The 26,995-nt window shown below is 58.9% G+C and overlaps 1 protein-coding gene and 1 long non-coding RNA gene across 3 annotated transcripts; one reads left to right on the top strand and one right to left on the bottom strand.

Annotated features, from left to right (window-relative positions):
• Positions 1-4,878: 4,878 nt before the first annotated feature.
• On the bottom strand, positions 4,879-8,619 carry LOC311166081 (Fc receptor-like protein 2). 2 transcript variants are annotated; one of them, XM_084227559.1, is made up of 9 exons: positions 8,514-8,619; positions 7,919-7,939; positions 7,600-7,830; positions 7,106-7,360; positions 6,310-6,579; positions 5,919-6,221; positions 5,752-5,835; positions 5,321-5,342; positions 4,879-5,233 (listed from the first exon to the last, which is right to left on the bottom strand). In XM_084227559.1, the coding sequence occupies exons 1-9, from the start codon at positions 8,560-8,562 to the stop codon at positions 5,116-5,118; spliced, it is 1,353 nt and encodes a 450-aa protein (XP_084083685.1). In that variant the 5' UTR covers positions 8,563-8,619; the 3' UTR covers positions 4,879-5,115. The 2 variants fall into 2 exon arrangements, with proteins under 2 accessions (XP_084083685.1, XP_084083686.1); XM_084227560.1 differs by lacking the exon at positions 7,919-7,939 and having other exon boundaries at positions 8,514-8,601.
• A 5,111-nt stretch (positions 8,620-13,730) lies between these two features.
• Positions 13,731-14,446, top strand: LOC311166083. The gene is made up of 3 exons (XR_014616981.1): positions 13,731-13,825; positions 13,910-13,989; positions 14,329-14,446. It is a non-coding gene; the product is annotated as an uncharacterized lncRNA (long non-coding RNA).
• The last annotated feature ends 12,549 nt before the right edge of the window (positions 14,447-26,995 follow it).

Below are 26,995 nucleotides of genomic sequence, written 5' to 3'. Positions count from 1 at the left end.
ATGGGGATCGTGTCACACCGGGGGTCCCATTTCCATGCGGATTCCCCCATTGGGTCACCCCCCGATCATCAGGGATTCCCAATTCCGAAATGGGCTCCCCCACACTGGGATGCTCTGGGGTGCTCACCGTGCACTGTCACCGTCACTGGTGCTGACTCCTCCTGTACCCAGGACCTTACCCAGCACTTGCAGCGGTAGCTGCCACTGTGGTTCAGCTGCAGAGGGGACAGGGACAGCTCGGTCCCACCGCGAACCCCCCCCAATTCCTTCCCATCTCGGTAGAAGGACACTGAGGTGACCATTCGGTGCAACCAGCCCCAGCAGAGCAGTGTCACCATGTCCCCCTCCAGCAGTGCTCGCGCTGGCACCTGCAGCACCAACCAGTCTGGGGAACAGAGGGATCCTGTCACACCCAATGGCACCAGGACCCCCCATTGGGTCACACGCAGTGCAAAAGGGTTCCCCAGGTCCAACACGGGGGTCCCCCAACACTGGGATGCTCTGGGATGTCCCCAGAGCAGGGGACAGGCTCTGGTCAAAGAGGAGCTGACCCATGGAGGGGAGCCCACCCTGAGCCCTCGGGGTCCCCAGGGGTGCCAGGCTGGGGACACCCAAACCCCCCTCACCATTTAAGACTCTCACGGAGGGGCTGAGCCCAGTGTCAGGTCTGTCACACTCGTAGGTGCCACTCTCGGTGACAGTGACGTGGTCGGGTCCCTGATGCCACCAGTGCTGCCCGTCCCTTTACCAGGTGGTGGCACCGGCGGTCCCTGAGCCCTGGCAGGTCAGTGTCACACGGTCCCGCAGCATCGCCGGTCTCCAGGACGTCTGAATGAGGCGCTGGGTGGTCTGGGCACCTGCGGGTGACAGGGGACACCAGCCTGCCAGGGCCAGAGCAGGGCTGGGGACAGCAGGGTGGGGCCATGGCATCCCACGAGAACTCATCAGCGAGGCCAAGGGTCTGGGCTGGAAAAGAGAAGGGACAGGGCTGGGTGGGGGTGGCACTGCAGGGACAGTGGCACCTAGGGCAAGGGGTGTGGGGACTGTCCCTAATTGTCCCCATGGGAACAGTAGTTCTTGTGGGAAACTGTGGGGGGGGTGGTCCCTAAAAGATTTGGAGACTTCAGGGGACAGGTCAGTGTCACAGCCACCTGTGCAGCACATCCCTGTGGCACAGACACCGTGGGAACAGGGACACCGAGGCCACCCTGGGCTGAGGCAGAACATGGGGACACTGTGGACAGCCTGGGCACGAGGACACCACGGACACAGCCCAGGCTGGCCCAGGTCACCCCCACCAGCTCATGGTGCCATCCCCATGATCCCATCCCCATGGCCACATCCTCATCGTTCTTGTCCCCTTCTGTCCCTGCATCCCAGGTCCCTTGTCCCTATCCCCAGAGCTACCTGAGCCCAAAGGTGCCAGTCCCCACATTCCTGTCCCCGCTGCCCCATCCCCAAATTCCTGCCCCCTGTTCCTGTCCCCAAAGCCACTCCACATCCCCAGTCCCACCAGGGTCCACTGTGGGTAACAGGGACTGGCACTGCTGGCCTTGGGGACCTTAGGGCACCCCACAGCCCCCCTGTGCTCCCTCCCCTCCCCATCCCTGGGGTGTCAGGCCCGTGCCCAGGGCACTCACCCCACAGGAGCAGCGCCACCTTCCCGGCCATCCCGGTGTCCCCAGCCATGTGGACTGGCTGTCACTGGCTGCTGTGGCCACCGCTCCCCTGGCTGGTGGCTCTTCGGATGAAGGGGAAGGAAGCGAGGTCAGGTCTTGTCCCCATGTGTGGGTGGCCCTTGATGGGGGCAGGGTGGCCATAAACAGGGGACAGCATGGGGACAAGGCTCGGTGGGACACGGTGGGAGGTGTGGTTCAAAGGTGGGGGGATTCAGTGAGTTTGGGGAGCCCGGGATGGGTGTCCAGGGAAATGGGGGGTCCCAGGGATTGGGTCCATGGGAAATGGGGGTCCTGAAGAATGGGAGTCACTGGGAGTGGGAGCCCATGGGAATGGGGGTGCCCAGCGTTTGCTTGTGGCTAACACAGAGTGTGGAATCTCCCTGAGTGTCCAACATCTCCATGGGATTGTTCCCTGCCTGCTGGGCACCAACCCAGCCCTAAGGAAGCCTTTTCTTGGGCCACATTTAGGAACTCTTCCCATTTTTCTCATTCCCAACGTGAATCTTGATTGACTTCCCATGGAAAAAGAGGAGAAACTCTGTCCATCCTTGGGACAGTGCACAGGAATCTGTGGAAATGTCGTTGTGCTCCTCAGGGTCTGCTTCCCTGGTAAATCCAACGCAGCCTGCCCTGAATTCCCCTGCCTGGGCACTCCCTGCTCCTGCTGTGACACCCCAGTTCCCCAGTCCCACGTGTGCTCAATATTTCCACACTTTTCCCTCTCTTCTGCTGTGCACATCCTGAGACCAAACATTCTTTCTTGGAGGTTCCAAAGGGCTGCAGATTTTTTTCAAGAAGGAGGGTCCAGGTCAGGTCGGTTGTTGAGCAGATTGTTGCTGTCTTTGCAGGAGTTTTGTGGTTTTCTCAGTCCCCTGGGCAAAGGGACAAAATGATCAATTCCTGCATTTCTGGATTGGTTCCTTCACAGCTGCCCCTGCAGGGGGGTTTCCAGCCAGCCCTGCTCTGAAAACCATCAAAGGCCCTCCCAGAGCCACTGCTTGGGCTCTCTTTGGGGTTTGTGCTTCTTGAAGAGCTGAGCAAACCACAGGCAGGCCTTTTTCCCCCCCACAGAATTCTCACCTCTGCAGCAGCTCTAAAGCTGCCAGAATCAAAGGCAAGGGGGCAGGGGGGACCCTGAGGTGCTGGCTGCCACCTGGGGCTGGGCAGAGCAGGGCTGGGCAATGGCCATCCCTGTGCAGTGGGGCTGGGCCATGCCTGGGCCCCACCCTTGGGTGGCCACCCCAACAACATCAGCCACTCCACAATAGATATCACTGTCCCAACACTAACATCACGATATTTAATCAACAATAGAATCATTAATGTAATATCAATTCATATAATATCCAGCGAAAGTCAACTTCCATTAACTTGTTTCTCACAATGCACACCAGTAAAGAACTGTTATTCCTGTTCCTACATCTTTGCCTAAAAGCCCTGTAATTTCAAAGTTATAATAGTTCAGAGAGAAGGGTTAGGGTCGTATTTTCCATTCCAAGGGAGGCTCCCACCTTGTTCAGCTTCCTTGACAGAGCTCAACAAAGAAACACCATTTCTGCCAGTTTAACCAAAGAGCTGCATTTTTGTCCCAGGAGCATGGAACCGGGTCCTGTGCCCCCTTGGAACTGGGATGGGCAACAGTAAGCCACCTTACTGGGAGCACTGGGAGGGGGATTGCAGAGGCACTAAGCACATGGGGGTTCAGAGGAACAAACCTGATTTGGATTTATGTCTCAACATATGCTACACATGAGGTGAAAAATGGCTCTGTGGGTTGTACATGTGCTGGGAACCCTGTCCCCGGTCAGGCTTCATGAAACAGATGATCAGGGGAGAGAAAGCTTCCATGATGGGGCTGTGAGTGAGCCACGCTGGCTGGTGGGACAGATGCCCGAGAAAAATGTGTGTGAAAAAACGCCCATGAAAATCGGGCTGTGGGAGGAGCCTTTACAAATAAAATCAGCTCACTGTGACCCAAGAGGAGCACTTGACTTTGAGTTCCTTGGAGGGATCATGGGCTCACTCGGAGGGTCAGCTTGGCCCTCCTTCCCTGTGGGATTCACATTCTCTGGACGTGGGAGAAGCAGTGAGAGAAGTAAAAAATGATCCAAACAGTTCTTATCTCATTTACTGCTGCTGTGTCGTTCACAAGTGGAATGCCTTGTGTACGATTGTTTAACTGAAGGGAATTGATGATTGGATTCTGATGAGGGTGTTTTGATTCCCTGACCAATTGAATCCAGGTGTGTTTGTGTCAGGACTGTCGGTGACAGTCATGAGATTCTGTTCAGTGGAGTGCTTGGCAGATTCAGTTTAGGTGTAATGAAATATAATATAGACTAATATAGTACAATAAAGTAATTAATTAGCCTTCTGAAAAAATGGCGGTAGATGCATCATTCCTCCTGGAAGTTGGACAAAAATATCACCGATGCTCCCCGCCCTCTCCTTTTCCTCCTGGTGGTTCTTCTTCCCTGTCCACACCCGTTCCTCCCTGCTTCCCTGCTTCCATAGGGCAGCTCATTCCTGCTCATCCTGGACTCCTTCATTGCTTCACCGACAGCCGATGCTGCCTGCACCCACCCCCTTCCTCTGCTGCGTTTCCCGTGCTGCCCACAGTACCGAGCCAGCTGCACCTGCCCACCGCAGCACCAGCCCATGGCAGCCAGCCCAGAGCCATCAGTGCCATAGCAGCGGCACGTAGCAGCCAGCCCAGAGCCACCAGTGCCACAGCACCAGCCCAGAGCAGCCAGCCCAGAGCCACCAGTGCCACAGCACTGGCCCACAGCCATTGCTCACCGGTGCCAGAGACACGAAGGTGCCGTCCTTGGAGATCACACACAGCCAAGCAGAAAAGCCATGTGGGCTCGCCCTGGCTCGCAGCACACACACTCCATCTGCTGAGCTGATGCCCACAGAGCGCCCGGGCTTCTTGTGGTAACTCTGCCCCTGTCCTCTGCTTCTCTCTCTATCCTGTTCCCTTTCTACTCCCTTCTCTCCCCCTTCGGTACAAACACTTACCCTACTTCGTCAATAAACACTTCTCAGATATAACATTGCCCCATTTGTCCTTCATTTTAATCCGAGAAACCTTTCAGGAAGAATCCTCCCCGACTCCCCCTTTTACAGCGGGATGGGACAGGGGTAGTGGGAGGGGGAATGGGGAAGCCCTGGGTGTCCTGCCAGCAGTGTGGGGAGAGAATGAGGCAGTCACTGAGGGTTCTTGGGCACTTGGATGGGGCTGGGGAGCCCCTGCAGGTGCGAGGGAAGGGAAGGGGGAACCCTTAGGGGTACTGGGAGATGAAATGAGGAGCACTGGGTGCCCTGTGTAGCCTCCCCCTGACCCATGACCACCTCCCTTGGAAGGATGAGCGACCACAGGAGCCATGGAGGGAGCACCACCAGTGTCACCCAGTGCCTCCCGCTTCCCAGAGCGTCACAACTTTGGGTGTAGGCTCTCATAGATGTCACTGGGTTCCCACGGTTGCCTTTGCAGCTCCATGTACGTCGCCTGAGGATCCTCCACCGGGGGTGCCAGGGGGTCTGGGGGGGCCCTGTGGGAATGAGGGGGTGCGTGGAGGGGGATGGGAGGTGCTGGGGCGTTCGGTAAAAGGTGTATCATGGCTGGAACCTGCACTCACCTTTCCTGGTGCTTCCTGGCATCTGCAAAGGAAAACTGGAGGGGTGACTTTGGAGATCCAGGGGCCCCCATCCACCCTTGGGAATGCTGAACCACCACCAGACACACAATTCTCCACAGCCCCGCCCAACCCCCCCCCATATCCCTGATGCCCTCCCCAGTATCCCTGGTGCCCCCTCCTCCATATCCCTGACCCACCCTACTCACACCAACACCCTGAGCCCCAAGAACTCTGAGCCTGGCAGGGAGGGGGACCCCTGATAGAACCCCCAACATCCCTGCACAACCCCCAAACCCTAGCCTGGGCTCTGAGCCATGGTCACTGGGGGCTCAGCCCCTCCAAGCCAAGGGCTGTGGGTGCTGCCCTATGGCCCCCCTTCTCTGGGGGCCTTCCCATCCCTCTCCAAGATGCCCATCCCCCCATTCACCCACCCAGGCGGTGCCACCAGTGCCAGGCCACAAAGACAGCCAGGAGCGCGAGCAGGAACAAAAGGGCAACACCGACCCCTGTGGCCACTGCAAGACACAGAGGGGGACACATCAGGGCTAGCCATCACCCCAGGAGTCCTGAACTCCCTGGTGACCCCGTGTGACCCCACCTTTGTTGCAGTGCCCCTGCAGCATCACCTCCAGGGCCAGCTCAGGGCTGAGTGCCCGGAACACACGGAGCCCGTCCTGTCCCAGCTGGTTGGTGGCCATGCACTGGTAGGTGCCCGAATGTCCCACATCGATGTCCCTGAGCTCCAGGAGGGGACCCCGGGCCACCTCCTGCTCGTTGTGCAGCCAGCTGAAGGTGACAGGGGCTGAGCCCACCTGCACCGAGCAGTGCAGGGTCACGTTGTCACCTGCGCGCACCGGGTGTGACAGGGGACCGGGGGTGATGGTGGCATTGGCCACGGGCACTGTGGGGACACAGACGGGGATGACACAGGGCGAGGTGGGATGGGGGTGCCATGGGTGGGGTCACCCCAGTCCGAGGGTCCCGCTCACCCAGCACGGTGACATTCAGTGGGTCACTCTCAGCCACGCTGTCCCCGTCGCTGACCCGGCACCGGTACTGGCCGCTGTCATTGTCCCCAACGTGGTGCAGCTCCAGGCGGGGGCTGGTGCCCAGCATTTCCCCCGAGCCCTCCCGGTACCAGGAGAAGGACAGAGGACCTGTCCCCGTGGCGACCGCGCAGCTCAGCACCAGGCTGTCCCTGAGTGCCACCTGTCCCCCAGGGGGCTGCACTGACAGGGACACCCCTGAGAGTGGGACCCCTGCAGGGGGAAACAGGAGAAATTGGGGACCCAGGTGGGACTGGGGACACAGGAAGGGGCAGATGGACATGGAAGTGGAAAGGGAGGGACTGGAGGGGAGCAGAGAGGATCCCAGTGAGCAGGAGGGGACCCTGGGAGGCATGGTGGGACCTGGGGACAATGGCAAGACCCCGTGGAAAGGGGCAGAGACCCAGGCAGGGATGGAGAGCCAGACGAGAGGCTGAGGAGACTCAGGGAATGATTTGGGGTTTAGAGATGGGCCCAGGGAGGACCCAGGGATGGAAGGCAGACCAGAGGGTGGAGCAGGGACCTTGGAAGGGGTGGGGAATCCAGGGAGGGCTGGGGAGGACAAAGAGAGGGATGAGGGATCTGCAGGGGGAACTGGGCAGTCATGGGGGAAACCAAGAGGGACTTGGGCATATCTGGGTGAGCCAGGGAGGAGTAAAGGGAGGGATGAAGGATTCAGGCAATGGTGGGGAAAGCCTTGGGGGATGTTGGGCTTCCCTGTCTCCATCCCTGCACTCACTGTGCACTGTCACTGTCACCGGCTTCGACTCACTCCAATGTGACGCCATCCAGCCCTTGCAGGTGTATTTGCCACTGTGGCTCAGCTTCAGGGGGGACATGGAGAGCTCGGTCCCACCATGGGGCCCACTCAGCTGCTTCTCTTCACGGTAGAAGTACACGTCCGTGAGCCGTTTGTTATCTCTGCCCCGGCAGCGCAGTATCACTGTGTCCCCCTCCAGCAGTGCCCGTGCTGGCACCTGCAGCACCAGCAGGTCTGGGGGACAGAAGGGTCCTGTCACACCAGGGGCGTCAGGAGGGTCATGATGGCGCCAGGAGACACCAGGGGCCACCCATTGTGAGAGAGAAATCTCCTTGCAGTTGAATGCTCTTGGATGTCCCCAGAGCAGGGGACAGGCTCTGGTCACACCAGGAGGTGACCCATGGAGTGGAGCCCACCCAGAGCCCTTGGGATCCGGGCAGGTGCCAGGCTGGGGACACCCAAAATCCCCTCACCATTTAAGGCTCTCACGGAGGGGCTGAGCCCAGTGTCAGGTCTGTAACACGTGTAGGTGCCACTCTCGGTGACAGGGAAGTGGTCAGGTCCCTTCTGCACCCAGATCTGCCTGTCCTTGTACCAGATGATGGCACTGGCGGTCCCCGAGCCCTGGCAGGTCAGTGTCACCTGGTCCCACAGCACCGGCGGCGTCCAGGGGGGTTCCACGAGGAGCTGGGTGGTCTGGGCACCTGCGGGTGACAGGGAACACCAGCCTGCCAGGGCCAGCGTGGGGCTGGAGACAGCAGGGTGGGGCCATGGCATCCCCCGAGGACTCACCAGCAAGGCCGAGGGTCTGGGCTGGAAGGGAGAAGGGACAGGGCTGGGTGGGGGTGGCACTACAGGGAAAGCAGCACGGGGACACGGGGTGTCGGGATTGTCCCTAACTGTCTCTGTGGGGGCACTGGTGTGGCACAGATGTCTCATAGACAGGGACACAGCAGCCAACCCGTCCTCAAGCATGGGGACACTCTGCTGGCACAGGTCATCCCTGACAGCCTCACAGCCACATCCCCATGGCCCTGTACCCATGATCCCATTCTGTTGGCACCTGTCCTCATGCCCCATCAACATAGGGCCTGTCCGCTTGTCCCTGTCCCTGCATCCCTGTGTCCCTGTCCCTGTCCAGACAGCTGCCCCAGCCCCAAGGTTCCTTCTGCCACATCCTTGTCCCCACATTCCATCCCCCAGTCCTTGTCCCCACATCCCAGTTCCCACATTCCTCTCCCCCTGTTCCTGTCCCCATGGCCACCACACAACTCTGGTCACACTGGGCTCCATGCCCTGCTGGCCATGGGGAGCTCAGGGGACCCCGCAGCCTCCCTGTGCCCCCTCCACATTCCCGGGCTGTCAGGCCCGTGCCCGGGGCACTCACCCCACAGGAGCAGTGCCACCTTCCCGGCCATCCCGGTGTCCCCAACCATGTGGACTGGCTGTCACTGGCTGCAGGGGGTGGCTGTCCCCTCGCTGGTGGCTCTTTGGCCAAAGGGGAAGGAAGCGAGGTCAGGTCTCGCCCATCTTGCGTAGCTGGCACTTGGTGGGGGCAGGGTGGCCACAGGCTGTGGGCTGGGTGGGGACAGGATGGGGACAAGGCTGGGTGGGACACGGTGTCATACGGGTACCCAGGAGTGGGGGCCTCAGGGGTTTGGGGAGCCAGGGATGGGTGTCAAGGGGAATTGGGGGTCCCAATGATGGGGTCTCTGGGAATGGGGGTGCTGAGGAGGGGGAATCACCTGAGATGGGGCCATGGGAATGGGGTTCCCAAGGGCTGAGGGGGACTGAGGGTTGGGAGTCGCAGGGGAATGTGGGCTCCAAGGATTTGGGGTCACGGAATGTGGTCCTCCTGCTAAGGATGAGATGCAGGGGGTATGGGTGTTCCTGGGAGAACCAAGGTTCTGGGGATAGGAGGATTGCAGGGGATGGAATGAACAGGAGAGTGTTCCTTGGGAATGGGGTGCTGGGCCATGGAGATCCTGGGGAATGTCAATACTGGGATGGGGGTTACAGAGCGAGGGTGACATCAGGAATGGGGGTCCCATGTTTTGGTTCCCAGGGAAATGAGTGTGGCAGGGATGGGCAGGGGCTGGGTGAGCCCGTGGGTATCAGCTCCTTCCCACAGTGCCTCAGATTTTGGGGAGACCCAGAGCCCAGCACAGCCCCCATCAGCTGCCGGTGGCCTGGGGGTCACCCCAGACAGATTCTGAGGGTCTCTGGGTCTGTGTCCCCACACCCCCAATGTCTTTTCCCTCTCTTCTTTTACATTTCCATCATTTCACCCCTCAATTTCACAACCCCCCAGTTCGTGCTTTGATGATCCTGGGGGGCACCGGAGCAGGGAAGGGGTTGGGGAAGCCCAGGGTGGGGGAAGCAGAGGTGAGGGGTCTGCAGGGAGGGCTGGGGAGGCTGTGGGCGATGGGGATGTCCACTTTCCCTCCCCAACACTTTCACTTTCTCTCTCCTATAGAAGAAGGAAGAGGCCATTTGACACCTTGGTCACACGAGGGGGGCAGGTTCTGTCCTGGGTGGGCACATCAGGGGGGCTCCTGTCCTGGGGGGATGCTGTCCCAGGGGTGACACATGCTGGACAAGGGGGTCCTGTCCTGGGCCATGGCAGCCCCAGGGGGGACCAGACTTCTCCATTCTTGCTCGTTCCCTGCAGGATCTGAGCTGGCAAGAGCAGCTGGGGAATGGAGCCCCGGGCAGGAAGGCGCTCCCAAACTCCTGCTCCTTGAAGCCATCAGCCACCCAAAGGTGGGGCCCAGGCATGGTCCAGCCCCACTGCACAGGGATGGCCATTGCCCAGCCCTGCTCTGCCCAGCCCCAGGTGGCAGCCAGCACCTCAGGGTCCCCCCTGACCCCTTGCCTTTGATTCTGGCAGCTTTAGAGCTGCTGCAGAGGTGAGAATTCTGTGGGGGGGAAAAGGCCTGCCTGTGGTTTGCTCAGCCCTGCAAGAAGCACAAACCCCAAAGGGAGCCCAAGCAGTGGCTCTGTGAGGGCCTTTGATGGTTTTCAGAGAAGGGCTGGCTGGAAACAGCCCCTGCAGGGGCAGCTGTGAGGGAACCAGTGTGGAAATGCAGGAATTGATCATTTTGTCCCTTTGCCCAGGGGACTGAGAAAACCACAAAACTCCTGCAAATACAACAGCAATCTGCTCCACAACCTGGCCTGGACCCTCCTTCTTGAACAAAACCTGCAACCTTCTGGAACCTCCAAGAAAGAATGTTTGGTCTCAGGATGTGCACAGCAGAAGAGAGGGAAAAGTGTGGAAATATTGAGCACATGTCGGGCTGGGGAACAGGGGTGTCCCAGCAGGAGCAGGGAGTGCCCAGGCAGGGGAATTCAGGGCAGGCTGGGTTGGATTTACCAGGGAAGCAGACCCTGAGGAGCACAAGGACATTTCCACAGATTCCTGTGCACTGTCCCAAGGATGGACAGAGCTTCTCCCCTTCCTCTGTGGGAAGTCAATCAAATTTCAGGGTGGGAATGAGAAAAATGGGAAGAGTTCCTAAATGTGACCCAAGAAAAAGCTTTATTAGGGCTGGGTTGCCACCCAGCAGGCAGGGAACAATCCCATGGAGCTGTTGGACACTCAGGGAGATTCCACACTCTGTGTTAGCCACAAGCAAACGCTGGGCACCCCCATTCCCATGGGCCCCGCGATTCCCAAAGACTCCCCTTCTTCAGAACCCCATTTTCCATGGACCCAATCCCTGGGACCCCCCATTTCCCTGAACACCCATCCCAGGCTCCCCAAACTCACTGAACCCCCCCCACCTTTGAACCACACATCCCACCTTGTCCCACCCAGCCTTGTCCCCATGCTGTCCCCAGCTTGTGGCCACCCTGCCCCCACCAAGGGCCACCCACACATGGGGACGGATGTGACCTCGCTTCCTTCCCCTTCATCCGAAGAGCCGCCAGCCAGGGGAGCGGTGGCCACAGCAGCCAGTGACAGCCAGTCCACATGGCTGGGGACACCGGGATGGCCGGGAAGGTGGCGCTGCTCCTGTGGGGTGAGTGCTCTGGGCATGGGCCTGACACCCTGGGGATGGGGAGGGGAGAGGGCAAAAGGGGCTTTGGGGTGCCCTGAGGTCCCCAAGGCCAGCAGTGCCAGTCCCTGTTAGCCACAGTGGACCTTGGTGGGACTGGGGATGTGGAGTGGCTTTAGGGACAGGAACAGGGAGCAGGAATTTGGGGATGGGGCTGTGGGGACAGGAATGTGGGGACTGGCACCTTTGGGCTCAGGTAGCTCTGAGGACAGGGACAAGGGAACTGGGATGCAGGGACAGAAGGGGACAAGAACGGTGAGGATGTGGCCATGGAGATGGGATCATGCGGATGGGATCATGAGCTGGTGGGGGTGACCTGGGCCAGCATGGGCTGTATCCGTGGTGTCCTCATTCCTGGGGTGTCCACAGTGTCCCCATGTTCTGCCTCAGCCCAGGGTGGCCTCGGTGTCCCTGTTCCCAAGGTGTTTGTGCCACAGGGATGTGGTGCATGGGTGGCTGTGGCACAGACATGTCCCCATGGCTCTTCAAATCTTTTGGGAATCACCCCCATGCATATTCCTACAAGAACTGCTCTCCCCATGGGGACAGTTGGGGACAGCCACCACACCCTGTACCCTGTCTGGTGCTGTCCCCACGGTGCGACCCCCACCCAGCCCTGTCCCTTTTCCCTTCCAGCCCAGACCCTCGGCCTCACTGGTGAGTCCTCGGGGGATGCCATGGCCCCACCGTGCTGTCCCGAGCCCTGCTCTGGCCCTGGCAGGCTGGTGTTCCCTGTCACCCGCAAGTGCCCAGACCACCCAGCTCCTTGTGCAGCCCCCCTGGACGCCGGCGGTGCTGTGGGACCAGGTGACACTGACCTGCCAGGGCTCGGGGACCGCCGGTGCCACCACCTGGTACAGGGACGGGCGGCGCTGTTGCCAGCAGAGAAGCGATCACTTCACTGTCACCGAGAGTGGCACCTACAAGTGTGACAGACCTGGAACCAGGCGCAGCCTCCCGGTGACAGTCTTAAATGGTGAGGGGGATTTGGATGTCCCCAGCCTGGCACCTGCAGGGACGCCAAGGGCTCTGGGTGGGCTCCACTCCATGGGTCATGACCAGGTGTGACCAGAGCCCGTCCCCTGCTCTGGGGACATCCCAGAGCATCCCTGTGCATGGTGACTTCTCTCTCACATTGGGTGGCCCCTGGTGCCTCCTGGTGCCATCATGGCCCTCCTGATGGCCCTGCTGTGATAGGACCCCTCTGTCCCCCAGACTGGCTGGTGCTGCAGGTGCCAGCACGGGCACTGCTGGAGGCGGACACGGTGACACTGAGCTGCCGGAGCAGGGACAACAAACAGCTCACAGATGTGTGCTTCTACCATGAGGAGAAGCCTCTGAAGGGGCCCCATGATGGGACCGAGCTGTCCCTGTCCCCTCTGAGGCTGCAACACAGCGGCCGCTACCACTGCAAGGGGTGGGTGGCATCACACTGGAGAGAACCGAAGCGGGTGACAGTGACAGTGCACAGTGAGTGCAGGGATGGGGATAGGAAAACCCGACATCCTCTGAGGGTTTCACCACCACTGCCTGAATCCTTCATCCCTCCCTTTACTCCTCCCGGGATCACCCAGAATTGCCCAAGTCCCTCTTGGTTTCCCCCATGACTGCCCAGTTCCCCCTGCAGATCCCTCATCCCTCTCTTTGTCCTCCCCAGCCCTCCCTGCTTTCCCCACCCCTTCCAAGGTCCCTGCTCCACCCTCTGGTCTGCCTTCTGTCCCTGCATCCTCCCTGGGCCCATCTCTAAACCCCAAATCATTCCCTGCGTCTCCTCAGCCTCCCTCGTGGTTCCCCATCCCTGCCTGGGTCTCTGCCCCTTTCCACGGGGTCTTGCCATTGTCCCCAGGTCCCACCATGCCTCCCAGGGTCCCCTTCTGCTCACTGAGATACGCTCTGCTCCCCTCCAATCCTCCTCTTTCCCCTCCAGTGTCCCCCTGCCCTTCCTGGATCCCCAATCCCTCCTGTGTCCCCCTGCAGGGGTCCCACCCTCGGGGGTGTCCCTGTCAGTGCAGCCCCCTGGGGGACAGGTGGCACTCGGGGACAGCCTGGTGCTGAGCTTCACGGTGGCCGCGGGGACAGGTCCCCTGTCCTTCTCCTGGCACCGGGAGGGCTTGGGGGCACTGCTGGGCACCGGCCCTCGCCTGGAGCTGCACCACACCGGGGACCTTGACAGCAGCAAGTACCGGTGCCGGGTCAGCGACGGGGACAGGGTGGCTGAGAGTGACCCCCTGAATGTCACCGTGCTGGGTGAGCGGGACCCTCGGACTGGGGTGACCCCACCCACGGCACCCCCATCGCACCTCGCCCTGTGTCATCCCCGTCTGTGTCCCCGCAGTGCCCGTGGCCAATGCCACCATCACCCCCAGTCCCCTGTCACACCAGGTGCGTGTAGGTGACAACGTGACCCTGCGCTGCTCAGTGCAGGTGGGCTCAGCCCCTGTCACCTTCACCTGGCTGCACAATGGGCAGGAGGTGGCCCGGGGTCCCCTCCTGGAGCTTGGGGACATCGATGTGGGACATTCGGGCACCTACCAGTGCGTGGCCACCAACCAGCTGGGACAGGACGGGCACCGTGTGTTCCGAGCACTCAGCCCTGAGCTGACACTGGAGGTGACACCTGGCTCACCCTGGGTCACAGGTGGGGTCACACAGGGTCACCAGGGAGTGTAGGACCCCTGGGGTGATGGGTGACCCTGATGTGTCCCCCTCTGTTGTCTTGCAGTGGTCGCAGGGGTCGGTGGGGCCCTTTTGTTCCTGCTCTTGCTTGTGGATGTCATTGTGGCCTGGCACTGGTGGCACCGTGTGAGTGTGTGACAATGGGGGGACAGGCATCCCAGGGAGCCGTAGAGGCCCCCAGAACTCTGACCCTGTAGGGGTTGGGGAAGTGCTGGAGGGTCCTGCAGTGATGTTGGGTGTTGTTTCAGGGGCTCTGGAGGTGTTTGGGGGGTCTCTGTCCCTGGTGGGCTTTGGGTTCTTCAGACTGAGCTGGTTGAGGCACTGGGGAGGTTCCTGAATTCTGGGGGGTTTCAGGGATGCTTGGGGGTCTTGTGGGAAATTGAGGGTTCTGTGGGAGTTCAGGAATCCTGAGAGGGGTCAGGGCCCTGGGACCCCACAGTCACCTCTCCCCTCTTTCCTCTGCAGCTGCTGTGAAGCACCAGGAAAGGTCAGTGGGGGGCTCAAACCACAATCCCCTCGTTTTACCCCAACCCCCAAGACCTCCCGTTCTCTCCCCACATCCCATTTATTCCCTCAGGGCCCCCCCGGATACCCCAGCCCCACCAGAGGAGGGGGAGGTGCTGTACGGCCGTGTCATGAAAACCAAGAGGGCCGGGGGTGAGTACGGGGGGGACACAAACAGAGGGACATGTCACCCACGTGTGTCACCCCACCCAGATCCCACAGGCCGTGTCTCTCGCAGTGTCCCCCCGTGCCACCACCCTCCAGGATCCCCAGGTGACCTACGCGGAGCTGCGGGGACCCCAGGGGCGACCGCGGGAACCCGGTGAATTCTACGGGAATGTGCTGTGACACTGGCGGGAACTGGGGGGCACTGGGGGTCCACACCCATGGGCACCCACTTGTGTGTGTGCTACTACAAAAAACTGCCCCTCCCTCTTTGGGCACAAAGATCCCAAAGGGGTGAGAGAAGAACAATTTCCTGAAAGAGCAACAAGCGAGAATAAAACCAACAGCAACAGCAACAAGGTTGAGTCCAAATTGTCACAAAAGGAACGATTTCCAGGGAAAGGCACAACAAGGAGCAACCCCCAGACATTTCCCCTAGCTCGTTTCCTCCACCTGAGGAACCTGCCAGGGCCCTGGACCTTCCTTGCTCTGATGGCCAAAGTGGCCTTCAGGAGGCTCTGGATTCGCTTGTTCCCTGTCCCAAACCCCCCCTCTGCCCTGTTCCCCACACCAGGATGTCACAAAGGCCTTTTGGAGGTTCCGGAGCCTCCCCCTTTCCCAGGGCAGTGGGGATCAGGCCATAGCACAGGGTGGGGTGTCAGAGACAGGAAAAGTTTGATGTCTGGAGACATTTTGGAACAGCTGTGTGTGCAGGGGTGGGTCAGGCCTTGCATTTGGTGAGACAGGGCCCCGTCTGTCCATCAGTCTGTCAGCCATGGCACACTGGGGACAGTGTGACAGTCTGCCAAAGCCAGTTCCTGAGTGGCCACGTGACCAGAAGTGCCACCTGGGGAGAGAGCCCTTGGTGGCCAAACTGGCTCAAAAGAAAGAGCATGAGGTGGCCAAGTTGCTGACCCTGTCTCCTCTTGGGATGTCTTTCCCATCCATGCTGGAACCCAGGATTTGGCAACTCATTTAAATCAGAGATATCTGCCAAGGAAAGTGGGAAAATTCCTGGAATGGAAAGAAGACGTATTTCTAAAACTTTTTTTAATTTTAAAAATGACGGGACTTCCAGGCCAAAGTGTAGGAAAAGGAATAACAGCTCTTTACTTGCAAATTTCTAAACCAGAACAGAACAAACAACACAAACCCAGAACTTTCCCTCCTGCTCAGTGCTGTTTTTGTGGCAGTGATAACTGCAGCCAGCAGGGGGCGCTGCAGGGAGCACTCCCGGCCAGCAGGGGGCGCCCCGGTCCAGCTCCATCCCCTCAGGGGCCATGGCGGCCTCGGGCGGGAGGCAGGAGGGGAAATCGCTCCTTTTGCAAACTCACGGGCACCAATCGCTCCCGGCACCACCACCGGCAGCGGGCAGGAGCCGCCAGGGCAGCAGGTTGGATCCCAGTGCCCACTGGCAGCGTAGCAGTGTCCTGGGGCCAGGCACACACCCTGAGCAACACCCGCGACCGCTCTCCATGATCCCGGATGGAAAGAAGGCAGCGCCTGAGCCCAGGCAGATCTCGGGTCCACAGCAGCCCGTCTGGTGGCTTTACATCACAATTCCTGCAAACCCTCAGCCTTTCACTCAGGTGAGGAGGGCAGGGATGGAGCAGCTCTGGGGACACCTGGAATCCAGACAGGGTCACTGCCCACAGCCCCACCATGGCTGCTGGGCAGAGCCCCTGCTCAATATTTCCACACTTTTCTCTCTTATATGATAGCCCCATTCTGAGCCCAAACATTCTTTCTGGAAGGTTCCAAAGGCTGCAGGTTTTGTTCAAGAAGAAGGGTCCAGGTCATGTTGTTGAGCTGATTGTTGTGGGATTTGCAGCAGTTTCTGGTTCTCTCAAACCCTTACCAAGAGGAACAAATGGTCAATTCTTGTATTTCTGCACTGGATCCCTCACAGCTGCCCCTGCAGGGGCAGTTTCCAGCCAGCCCAGCTCTGAAAACCATCAAAGGCTCTCACAGAGCCACTGCTTGGGCTCTCTTTGGGGTTTGTGCTTCTTGCAGGGCTGAGCAAACCACAGGCAGGCCTTTTCCCCCCACAGAATTCTCACCTCTGCAGCAGCTCTAAAGCTGCCAGAATCAAAGGCAAGGGGTCAGGGGGGACCCTGAGGTGCTGGCTGCCACCTGGGGCTTGCCAGAGCAGGGCTGGGCAATGGCCATCCCTGTGCAGTGGGGCTGAGCCATGGCTGGGCCCCACCCTTGGGTGGCCGCTGGCTTTAAGGAGCAGGAGTTTGGGAGCTCCTTCCTGCCCGGGGCTCCATTCCCCAGCTGCTCTTGCCAGCTCAGATCCTGCAGGGAACGAGCAAGGATGGAGAAGTCTGGATGCCCCTGGAGCTGCCATGGCCCAGGACAGGACCCCCTTGTCCAGCATGTGTCACCCCTGGGACAGCATCCCCCCAGGACAGGAGCCCCCCAGATGTGCCCGCCCAGGACAGAACCTGCCCCCCTCGTGTGACCAAGGTGTCAAACGGCCTCTACCTTCTTCTCCAGGAGGGGGAAATTGAAAGTGTTGGTGTGGGAAAGTGGACATCCCCATCGCCCACAGCCTCCCCAGCCCTCCCTGCAGACCCCTCAGCCCTGCTTCCCCCACCCTGGGCTTCCCCCAACCCGTTCCCTGCTCAGGCGCTCTCCAGGATCATCAAGGCACAAACTGGGGGGGTTTTGAAATTGAGGGATGAAATGATGGAAATGGAAAAAAAGAGTGGGAAAAGTCACAGGGCCTGTGGGGACACAGACCCGGACACTCTTGGAATCTGTCTGGGGTGACCCCAAGGTCACCGGCAGCTGATGGGGGCTGTGCTGGGCTCTGGGTCTCCCCAAAATCTGAGGCACCGTGGGAAGGAGCTGAGACCCCCGGTCTCAAACAGCCCCTGCCCATCCCTGGCACTCTCATTTCCCTGGGAACCAAAACATGGGACCCCCATTCCTGATGTCACCCTCGCTCTGTAACCCCTAACCCAGTACTGACATTCCCCAGGATCTCCATGGCCCAGCACCCCATTCCCAAGGAACACTCTCCTGTTCATTCCATCCCCTGCAATCCTCCTTTCCCCAGAAACTTGGTTCTCCCAGGAACACCCATACCCCCTGCACCCCAACCTTATCAGGATGACCACATCCCGTGACCCCAAATCCCTGGATCCCACGTTCCCCTGGGACTCCCAACCCTCAGTCCCCCCAGCCCTGGGAACCCCATTCCCATGGCCCCATTGCTGGTGACTCCCCCTCCTCAGCACCCCCATTCCCAGAGACCCCATCCCTGGGACCCCCAATTCCCCTGGACACCCATCCCTGGCTCCCCAAACCCCTGAGCCTTCCACTCCTGGGAACCCGTATGACACCGTGTCCCACCCAGCCTTGTCCCCATCCTGTCCCCACCCAGCCCACAGCCTGTGGCCACCCTGCCCCCACCAAGGGCCAGCTACGCACGACGGGCGAGACCTGACCTCGCTTCCTTCCCCTTTGGCCAAAGAGCCACCAGCGAGGGGACAGCCACCCCCTGCAGCCAGTGACAGCCAGTCCACATGGTTGGGGACAGCGGGATGGCCGGGAAGGTGGCGCTGCTCCTGTGGGGTGAGTGCCCAGGGTACAGGCCTGACACCCGGGGGATGGGGATGGAGAGGGGGCACAGGGAGGCTGCGGGGTCCCCTGAGCTCCCCATGGCCAGCAGGGCATGGAGCCCAGTGTGACCAGAGTTGTGTGGTGGCCATGGGGACAGGAACAGGAGGACAGGAATGTGGGAACTGGGATGTGGGGACAGGGACAGGGGGATGGAAATATGGGGACAAGGATGTGGCAGAAGGAACCTTGGGGCTGGGGCAGCTGTGTGGACAGGGACACAGGGATGCAGGGACAGGGACAAGGGGACAGGCCCTGTGTTGATGGGCCATGGGGAAAGGTGCCAACAGAATGGGATCATGGGCACAGGGCCACGGGGCTGTTGCTGTGGGGCTGGCAGGGGTGACCTCTGCCAGCAGAGTGTCCCCATGCCTGAGGAGGGCTGCTGTGTCCTTGTCCATGAGACATCTGTGCCACACCAGTGCCCCCACAGAGACAGTAAGGGACAATCCCGACACCCCGTGCCCCCCTGCTGCTGTCCCTGCAGTGCCACCCCCACCCTGCCCTCTCCCTTCTCCCTTCCAGCCCAGACCCTCGGCCTCACTGGTGAGTCCTCAGGGAATGCCATGTCCCCACCCTCCTGTCCTCAGCCCTGCTCCTGTCCTGACAGGTGTCCCCTGTCACCCACAGGTGCCCGACCACCCAGCTCCTCATGCAGGCCCCCTGGAGGCCGGCGGTGCTGTGGGACTGGGTGACACTGACCTGCCAGGGCTCGGGGACCGCCGGTGCCACCATCTGGTACAAGGATGGCTGGCACTGGTGGCAACAGAGAAGCAATCACCTCACTGTCACCAAGAGTGGCACCTACGAGTGTGACAGACCCGACACGGGGCGCAGCCCCCCATTGACAGTCTCAAATGGTGAGGCAGGTTTTCATGTCCCCAGCCTGGCACCTGCCCGGATCCCAAGGGCTCTGGGTGGGCTCCACTCCATGGGTCACCTCCTGGTGTGACCAGAGCCTGTCCCCTGCTCTGGGGACATCCAAGAGCATTCCACTGCCAGGAGATTTCTCTCTCACAATGGGTGGCCCCTGGTGTCTCCTGGCGCCATCATGACCCTCCTGACGCCCCTGGTGTGACAGGACCCTTCTGTCCCCCAGACCTGGTGGTGCTGCAGGTGCCAGCACGGGCACTGCTGGAGGGGGACACGGTGACACTGCGCTGCCGGAGCTGGCAGAACAAACGGCTCACAGACGTGTACTTCTACCAAGAAGAGACTAATCTGAAGTGGAGCTATGATGGGACCGAGCTGCCCCTGTTGCCTGTGCAGCTGAGCCTCAGTGGCAATTACTACTGTGGGGGCTCGGTGAGCGATATGGTGTCGAAGTGGAGCACGTTGAAGTGGGTGACAGTGACAGTGCGCAGTGAGTGCTGGAATGGGGACAGGGATGCCCAACATCCTCCAAGGCTTTCCCCACCACTGCCTGAATCCTTCATCCCTCCCTTTACTCCTCCCTGGCTCACCCAGAATTGCCCAAGTCCCTCTTGGTTTCCCCCATGACTGCCCAGTTCCCCCTGCACATCCCTCATCCCTCTCTTTATCCTCCCCAGCCCTCTCTGGATTCCCAAACCCTTCCAAGGTCCCTGCTCCACCCTCTGGTCTCCCTTCCTTCCCTGGGTCCTCCCAGGGCCCATCTCTAAACCCCAAATCCTTCCCTGAGTCTCCTCAGTCTGGTTCTCCATCCCTGCCTGGATCTCTCCCACTTTCCACGGGGTCCTGCCTTTGTCCCCAGGTGTCTGCATGCCTCCCAGGGTCCCCTCCTACTCGTTAGAATCTTCTCCACTCATCTCCAATCCTTCTCTTTCTCCTCCAGAGTGCCCCTGCCCCTCGTGGGTCCCCAATCCCTCCTGTATCCCCCTGCAGGGGTCCCACTCTCGGGGGTGTCCCTGTCAGTGCAGCCCCCTGGGGGACAGGTGGCACTCAGGGACAGCCTGGTGCTGATCTGCGTGGTGGCCGTGGGGACAGGTCCCCTGTCCTTCTCCTGGCACTGGGAGGGCTTGGGGGCACTGCTGGGCACCAGCCCCCACCTGGAGCTGCACCACATTGGGGACAAGGACAGCGGCAAGTACCAGTGCCGGGTCAGCAACAGGGACAGCGTGGCTGAGAGTGACCCACTGAATGTCACCGTGCTGGGTGAGCGGGACCCTCGGGCTGGGGGTGACCCCACCCACGGCACCCCCATCCCACCTCGCCTAGTGCCAGCCCTGTCTGTGTCCCCGCAGTGCCTGTGGCCAATGCCACCATCACCCCCAGTCCCCTGTCACACCAGGTGCGTGTAGGTGACAACGTGACCCTGCACTGCTCGGTGCAGGTGGGCTCAGCCCCTGTCACCTTCACCTGGCTGCACAACGGGAAAGAGGTGGCCCGGGGTCCCCTCCTGGAGCTTGGGACCATCGATGTGTGACTTTTGGGCACCTACCAGTGCGTGGCCACCAACCAGCTGGGACAGGACGGGCGCCACGTGTTCCGGGCACTCAGCCCTGAGCTGGCACTGACAGTGACACCTGCCTCATCCTGGGTCACAGGTGGGGTCACATAGGGTCACCGGGGTGTTCAGGACCCCTGGAGTTCAGGGAGACCCCAGTGTGTCCCCTCTGTCCCCAGCAGTGGCTGTGAATGTCTGCAGGACCCTCCTGTTCCTGCTCCTGCTTCTGGCTGTCATCGTGCGCTGTCACTGGTGGCACCACCAGGGTGGGTGACAATGGGGGGGATGAGGGTCCTGGAGTGAGGGGGAACCCCCAGAGTGGAGGCAGAGATCAGGGATCCAGTGGGAATTGGGGCTGCAGCGGGGACTTGGGGGTCCATGGGTGGTTGGAACTGCCGAAGTCCCAGGAAGGGTCAGGCGTCCCAGCGTCCCCTCGGTCACCCCCTCCTTTTTTCCTTGCAGCTGCCAGGAAGCTCCAGGACAGGTGAGTGGTGGGCTTGGTCTGGGACTCCCCTTTTCCCCTCCCCAGAAACCCCCAGAGCCCCCCTTATCCCCACAGGACCCCCGGATGAGGGGCTTGTGCTCAACACCCACCTCATGGGCACCGAGTGTGCAGGGGGTGAGTGCAGTGGGATACGCTGGGCTATGTCACCTACAGGTGTCACCCCCCACCCAGGTCCCTATAACTGGTGTCAGTCTCAGGGCCCCCATTGGTGTCCCCCAGCCCTGCCCTAATTCGGGATCCACACGTGACCAACATGGAGCTTTTGGAACCCTATGAGGGACAGCGGGACCCCCGTGACTACGATGACGTGCTGTGACACTGGGGGCACTGGGGTGCATCGGTTCCCGTCATGGGTCTCTTCTTCCTCTTCCCAGCACCCCACGGGGCTCCTCATTCCCCCTCCCAGTGCTGGGGGTTCACATGAGGTTTTTCTCTCTTATTGTACCCAAAATTCAGTTTTCTGGTCAAACTCTGTGACAAACAAGGCTCACTCTTTAAAATTTTTAAGTGTTTAATAACAAATAAAAGGGTCAGTAAACAGCGGGTTGGGTGCTTGGCAGCTGCCAGAGGCACACAGTTAACTACAACAATTCTTCCTACACATCTTTTCATTGTATTGGTTAAATACACACTCAGGAGGGTTATGCATATGCAAACATTCTTTCCTGTCTAAATATTCTGGGAATTCCTTTGCTGTATTTGACCCTTGATTCATTTTCATAAAGTGCACACCTTCCTGCAGATTAAATTTATATATTTTATGTGCTCACAAGCCCCGCCCTGTTCTGTGGTTTGACAGCTCTTGATAACCAAAGGGTCAGTGGCAAATCCCACTTTTCAGTATTTCTTTTGCTGTTTATTTACTTGCTACATTTCAGTGTGTTCTTCTCATACAGGTGAGATACTCCAGCAGTACATTAAATCAACATTAGCTATTTCACACAATTATCTGAGTTGTTCTCACCATTGTCCCTTAGTTACACAAATAAAGGCATTAGATACTTCTGCAACAGTTAATGTTGTAATACACAGCACATTGTCTCTATCTTGATATTTTGGGAGAGCCTAAACTATAATATATTTATCACACTGAAATATATATTCTACACAGGGATTAGGGTAAAAAGACTGACAAATTGTAGTATATCAAAAGCAGTTGAGAAGTGATTACAAATTGTATTATACCAAAATAATTTGCAAACACCAATATAATAGTGAAAGGCAATGACTGCATAATCATTCATAACAGGGGGAAGGTGTATTGAAGGCTTTATTTCCCTTCTCCTAACCCTGCTCTGATTTTGTCAGCAATAAATTCAATTCATATCTCTAATTCCGAGGCAGTTTTACCTGTGACCGGATTTGATGAGGGATCTCTCCTGGTCCATGTCTCAACCCAGGAACCTTTGCCCAATTTCCTCTCCTCATGAAGGTGCAGAGGGCAGTGAGAGAGTGGCTGTGGTGGGTGAGGGGCATCTGGCCACTGTCCATCCACAGCAAGGCAGGGAGGAGGAGAAGGGTCCAGGTCAGGATGTTGAGCAGATTGTTGTGGGACTTGCAGTAGCTCTGGGGCTCTCTCAGTCCCTCGGGCAAAGGCACAAAATGATCAATTCCTGCATTTCTGGCCTGGTTCCCTCACAGCTGCCCCTGCAGTGGGAGGTCTCCAGCCAGCCCTGCTCTGAAAACCATCAAAGGCCCTCACAGAGCCGCTGCTTAGGCTCCCTTTGGGGTTGGTGCTTCTTGCAGGGCTGAGCAAACCACAGGCAGGCCTTTTCCCCCCACAGAATTCTCACCTCTGCAGCAGCTCTAAAGCTGCCAGAATCAAAGGCAAGGGGGCAGGGCGGGACCCTGAGGTGCTGGCTGCCACCTGGGTTTGGCCAGAGCAGGGCTGGGCAATGGCCATCCCTGTGCAGTGGGGCTGGGCCATGGCTGGGTCCCACCCTTGCATTGACAGGAATCCCCAGGATGTGCCACCCCGGGGACAGGATCCTCCCAGAACAGAACTCCCCTGGATGTGCCCACCAAGACAGAAGTTTCCCCTATTCCCATCTGACTCTCAGCACAAACGGCCTCTTCCTTCTTCTCCAGGAAAAGGAAAGTGAAAGTGTTGAGGGGGCACAGCCCAACACCTCCATCCCCCACAGCCTCCACACCCTTCCCTGCACTCCCACACCTCATTCTCCCCTACCCCTGAGTCCCCCCAACCCCTTCCCTGCTCAGGTGCTTTCCGCGATTGCTGCAGGAACAGAGGGAGAGGGGACATGGCAGAAAAGTGAGGAAAATAAGAAAAAAAGAGAAATAAAGACAGGAAATCTTTAAGGGGGGCAGGGGAGGCCACAGAAGCAGAGCCATCCAGGACCCCCATGTGATGCCTGCACAGCAAACGAGTGCCTCAGAGGAGGTGTGCTGGGCCCTGGGTCACCCCAAAATCTGAGGCACCCCAGGAAGGAGCTGCAATCCCCATGCCCACCCAGCCACTCCCCACCACTGGCACCCCAACCATGGCACCCCCATGGCCTTGGTGTCTCCTCCCTGGGACCCCCATCCCAGGGCTGCCATTGCCCAGCACCACCATTGCCTTGATCCCATCCCATCGGCTGCTTCTTCCCCCAGACCCCCGATTCCCGAGGGTCCCCTATTTCCCCCTGCACCCCCAACCCAGGCACCCACATGCCATGACACCAAATCCCTGGGGACTATCTTCCCACAGCACCCCCATCCCTGAATCCCCCCAGGCATGGAGACCCCAGTTCCCCTGGACCCACAATTCTCCTGGACGCCCATCCTTGGTTCTGCACATCCCCTGAGCCCCCACTCTAGGAAACACAATCCCCCACCATGTCCCCAGACCATTCCATCATGTCCCCATCCTGTCCCCAGCTTGTGGCCACCCTGCCCCCATCAAGGGCCACCTACACGTGGGGACGGATGTGACCTCGCTTCCTTCCCCTTCATCCGAAGAGCCGCCAGCCAGGGGAGCGGTGGCCACAGCAGCCAGTGACAGCCAGTGCGCATGGCTGGGGACACTGGGATGGCCGGGAAGGTGGTGCTGCTCCTGTGGGGTGAGTGCCACAGTCATGGGCTGGAAACCCCAAGGACTGGAGATGTAGGGTGGCTTTGGGGACAGGAACAGGGGGCAGGAATTTGGGGATGGGGCAGTGGGGACAGGAATGTGGGGACTGGCACCTTTGGGCTCAGGTAGCTCTGGGGATGCCTCTCGCAGGATGTCTCCCAAACGCAAAGTGGCACCAGTGCCAACTTGGTCTGGTTTGAGATTGCCAAGTGGGTCCTGCAAACTGACACCCAGAACACTGAATTGTGAGTTTTGTTTCCCAAGGTAAAGGCCTGTGCAGTGGTTCAGGGGCCTGACGCCTTAAATGGCCAGGTGCCTCCTGGAATGCTGCCTCTCGCAGGATGCCTCCCAGACACAAGGTGGCACCAGTGCCCACTTGGTCTGGTTTGAGATTGCCAAGTGGGTCCTGCAAACTGACACCCAGAACAGTGGCTTCTGAGTTTAGTTTCCCAGGGAAAAATCCTATAGAGTGGTTCAGGGGCCTGAGGCCTTAAATGGCCAGATGCCTCCTTGAATTCGGCCTCTCGCAGGACGCCTCCAAGACACAATGTGGCACCACTGCAAACTTGGTCTGCTCTGAGAGGGCCGAGTAAGTCCTGCAAACTGACACCCAGAATAGTGGCTTCTGAGTTTTGTTTCCCAGGGAAAAAGCCTGTAGAGTGGTTCAGGGGCCTTAGGCCTTAAATGGCCACGTGCCTCCCGGAATTCCGCCTCTTGCAGGATGCCTCCCAGACGCAAGGTGGCAACAATGCCAACTTGGTCTGGTTTGAGAGTGCCTAATGGGTCCTGCAAACTGACACCCAGAACAGTGGCTTCTGAGTTTTGTTTCCCAGGGAAAAAGCCTGTACAGTGGTTCAGAGGCCTGAGGCCTAAAATGGCTAGGTGGCTCCTGTAATTTAGCCTCTCGCAGGATGCCTCCAAGACACAATGTGCCACCAGTGCCAATCTGGTCTGGTTTGGGAGGGCCAAGTAAGTCCTGGAAACTGACACCCAGAGTAGTGGCTTCTGAGTTTGTTTCCCAGGGAAATACCCTGTAGAGGGGTTCAGGGGCCTGAGGCATTAAATGGCCAGGTGCCTTCTGGAATTCCGCCTCTCGCAGGATGTCTTCCAGACGCAAGGTGGCACCAATGCCAACTTGGTCTGGTTTGAGAGTGCCAAGTGGGTCCTGCAAACTGACTCCCAGAGAAGTGGCGTGTGAGTTTTGTTTCCCAGGGAAAAGGCCTGTACAGTGGTTCAGGGTCCTGAGGCCTTAAGAGGCCAGGTGCCTCCCGGAATTCCGCCTCTCGCAGGATGCCTCCCAGAAGCAAAGTGGCACCAGTGCCAACTTGGGCTGGTTTGAGAGTGCCAAGTGGGTTCTGGTAACTGACATCCAGAACACTGAATTGTGAGTTTTGTTTCCCAAGGTTAAGGCCTGTGCAGTGGTTCAGGGGCCTGAGGCATTAAATGGCCATGTGCCTCCTGGATTTCCGCATCTCGCAGGACGCCTCCCAGACGCAAGGTGGCAACAATGCCAACTTGGTCTGGTTTGAGAGTGCCAAGTGGGTCCTGCAAACTGACACCCAGAACAGTGGCTTCTGAGTTTTGTTTCCCAGGGAAAAACCCTGTACAGTGGTTCAGGGTCCTGAGGCCTTAAATGGCCAGGTGCCTCCTGGAATTCTGCCTCTCGCAGGATGCCTCCCCAGCGCAAGGTTTCACCAGTGCCAACTTGGTCTTGTTTGAGAGTGCCAAGTCGGTCCAGAAAACAAACACCAAGAACAGTTGCTTCTGAGTTTTGTTTCCCAGGGAAATATCTTGTAGAGTGGTTCACGGTCCTGAGGCCTTAAATGGCCAGGTGCCTCCTGGAATTCTGCCTCTCGCAGGATGCCTCCCCAGCGCAAGGTTTCACCAGTGCCAACTTGGTCTAGTTTGAGAGTGCCAAGTGGGTCCAGAAAACTGACACCCAGAACAGTGGCTTCTGAGTTTTTTTTCCAAGAGAAAAGACCTGTACAGTGGTTCATTGTCTTAAGGCCTAAAATGGCCAGGTGCCTCCTGGAATTCGGCCTCTCACAGGATACCTCCCAGTCGCAAAGTGGCACCAGTACCAACTTGGTCTTGTTTGAGATTGCCAAGTGTGTCCTGTAAACTGACACCGAGAACAGTGGCTTGTGAGTTTTGTTTCCAAGGGAAAAAGCCTTTAGAAAGGTTAAGGGGCCTGCGGCCTAAAATTGCCGGGTGCCTCCTGGAATTCCGCCTCTCGCTAGATGTCTCCCAGACGCAAGGTGGCACCAGTGCCAACTTGGGCTGGTTTGCGAGTGCCAAGTGGGTCCTGAAAACTGACACGCAGAACAGTGGCTTCTGAGGTTTTTTTCCCAAGGTAAAGGCCTGTACAGTGGTTCAGGGTCCTGCGGTCTTAAATTGCATGGTGCCTAATGGAATTCGGCCTCTCGAAGGATGCCTCCAAGATGCAAATTGGCACCAGTTCCCACCTAGTCTGGTTTGAGAGTGCAAAGTGGGTCCTGAAAACTGACAACCAGAACAGTGGCTTGTGAGTTTTGTTTCCCAGGGAAAAAGCCTGTAGATGGTTCAGGGTCCTGAGGCCTTAAATTGCCGGGAGCCTCCTGGAATTCCGCCTCTCGCAGGATGTCTTCCAGACGCAAGGTGGCACCAATGCCAACTTGGTCTGGTTTGAGAGTGCCAAGTGGGTCCTGCAAACTGACTCCCAGAGAAGTGGCGTGTGAGTTTTGTTTCCCAGGGAAAAAGCCTGTACAGTGTTTAAGGCTCCTGAGGCCTTAAGAGGCCAGGTGCCTCCCGGAATTCCGCCTCTCGCAGGATGCCTCCCAGAAGCAAAGTGGCA

This window comes from Fringilla coelebs, assembly GCF_963513975.1.
Source record: "Fringilla coelebs genome assembly, contig: SCAFFOLD_49, whole genome shotgun sequence".
NCBI lineage: Eukaryota > Metazoa > Chordata > Aves > Passeriformes > Fringillidae > Fringilla > Fringilla coelebs.
The sequence above is the reverse complement of the archived record's forward strand: the minus strand, read 5'-3'. Positions and strand labels throughout refer to the sequence as shown.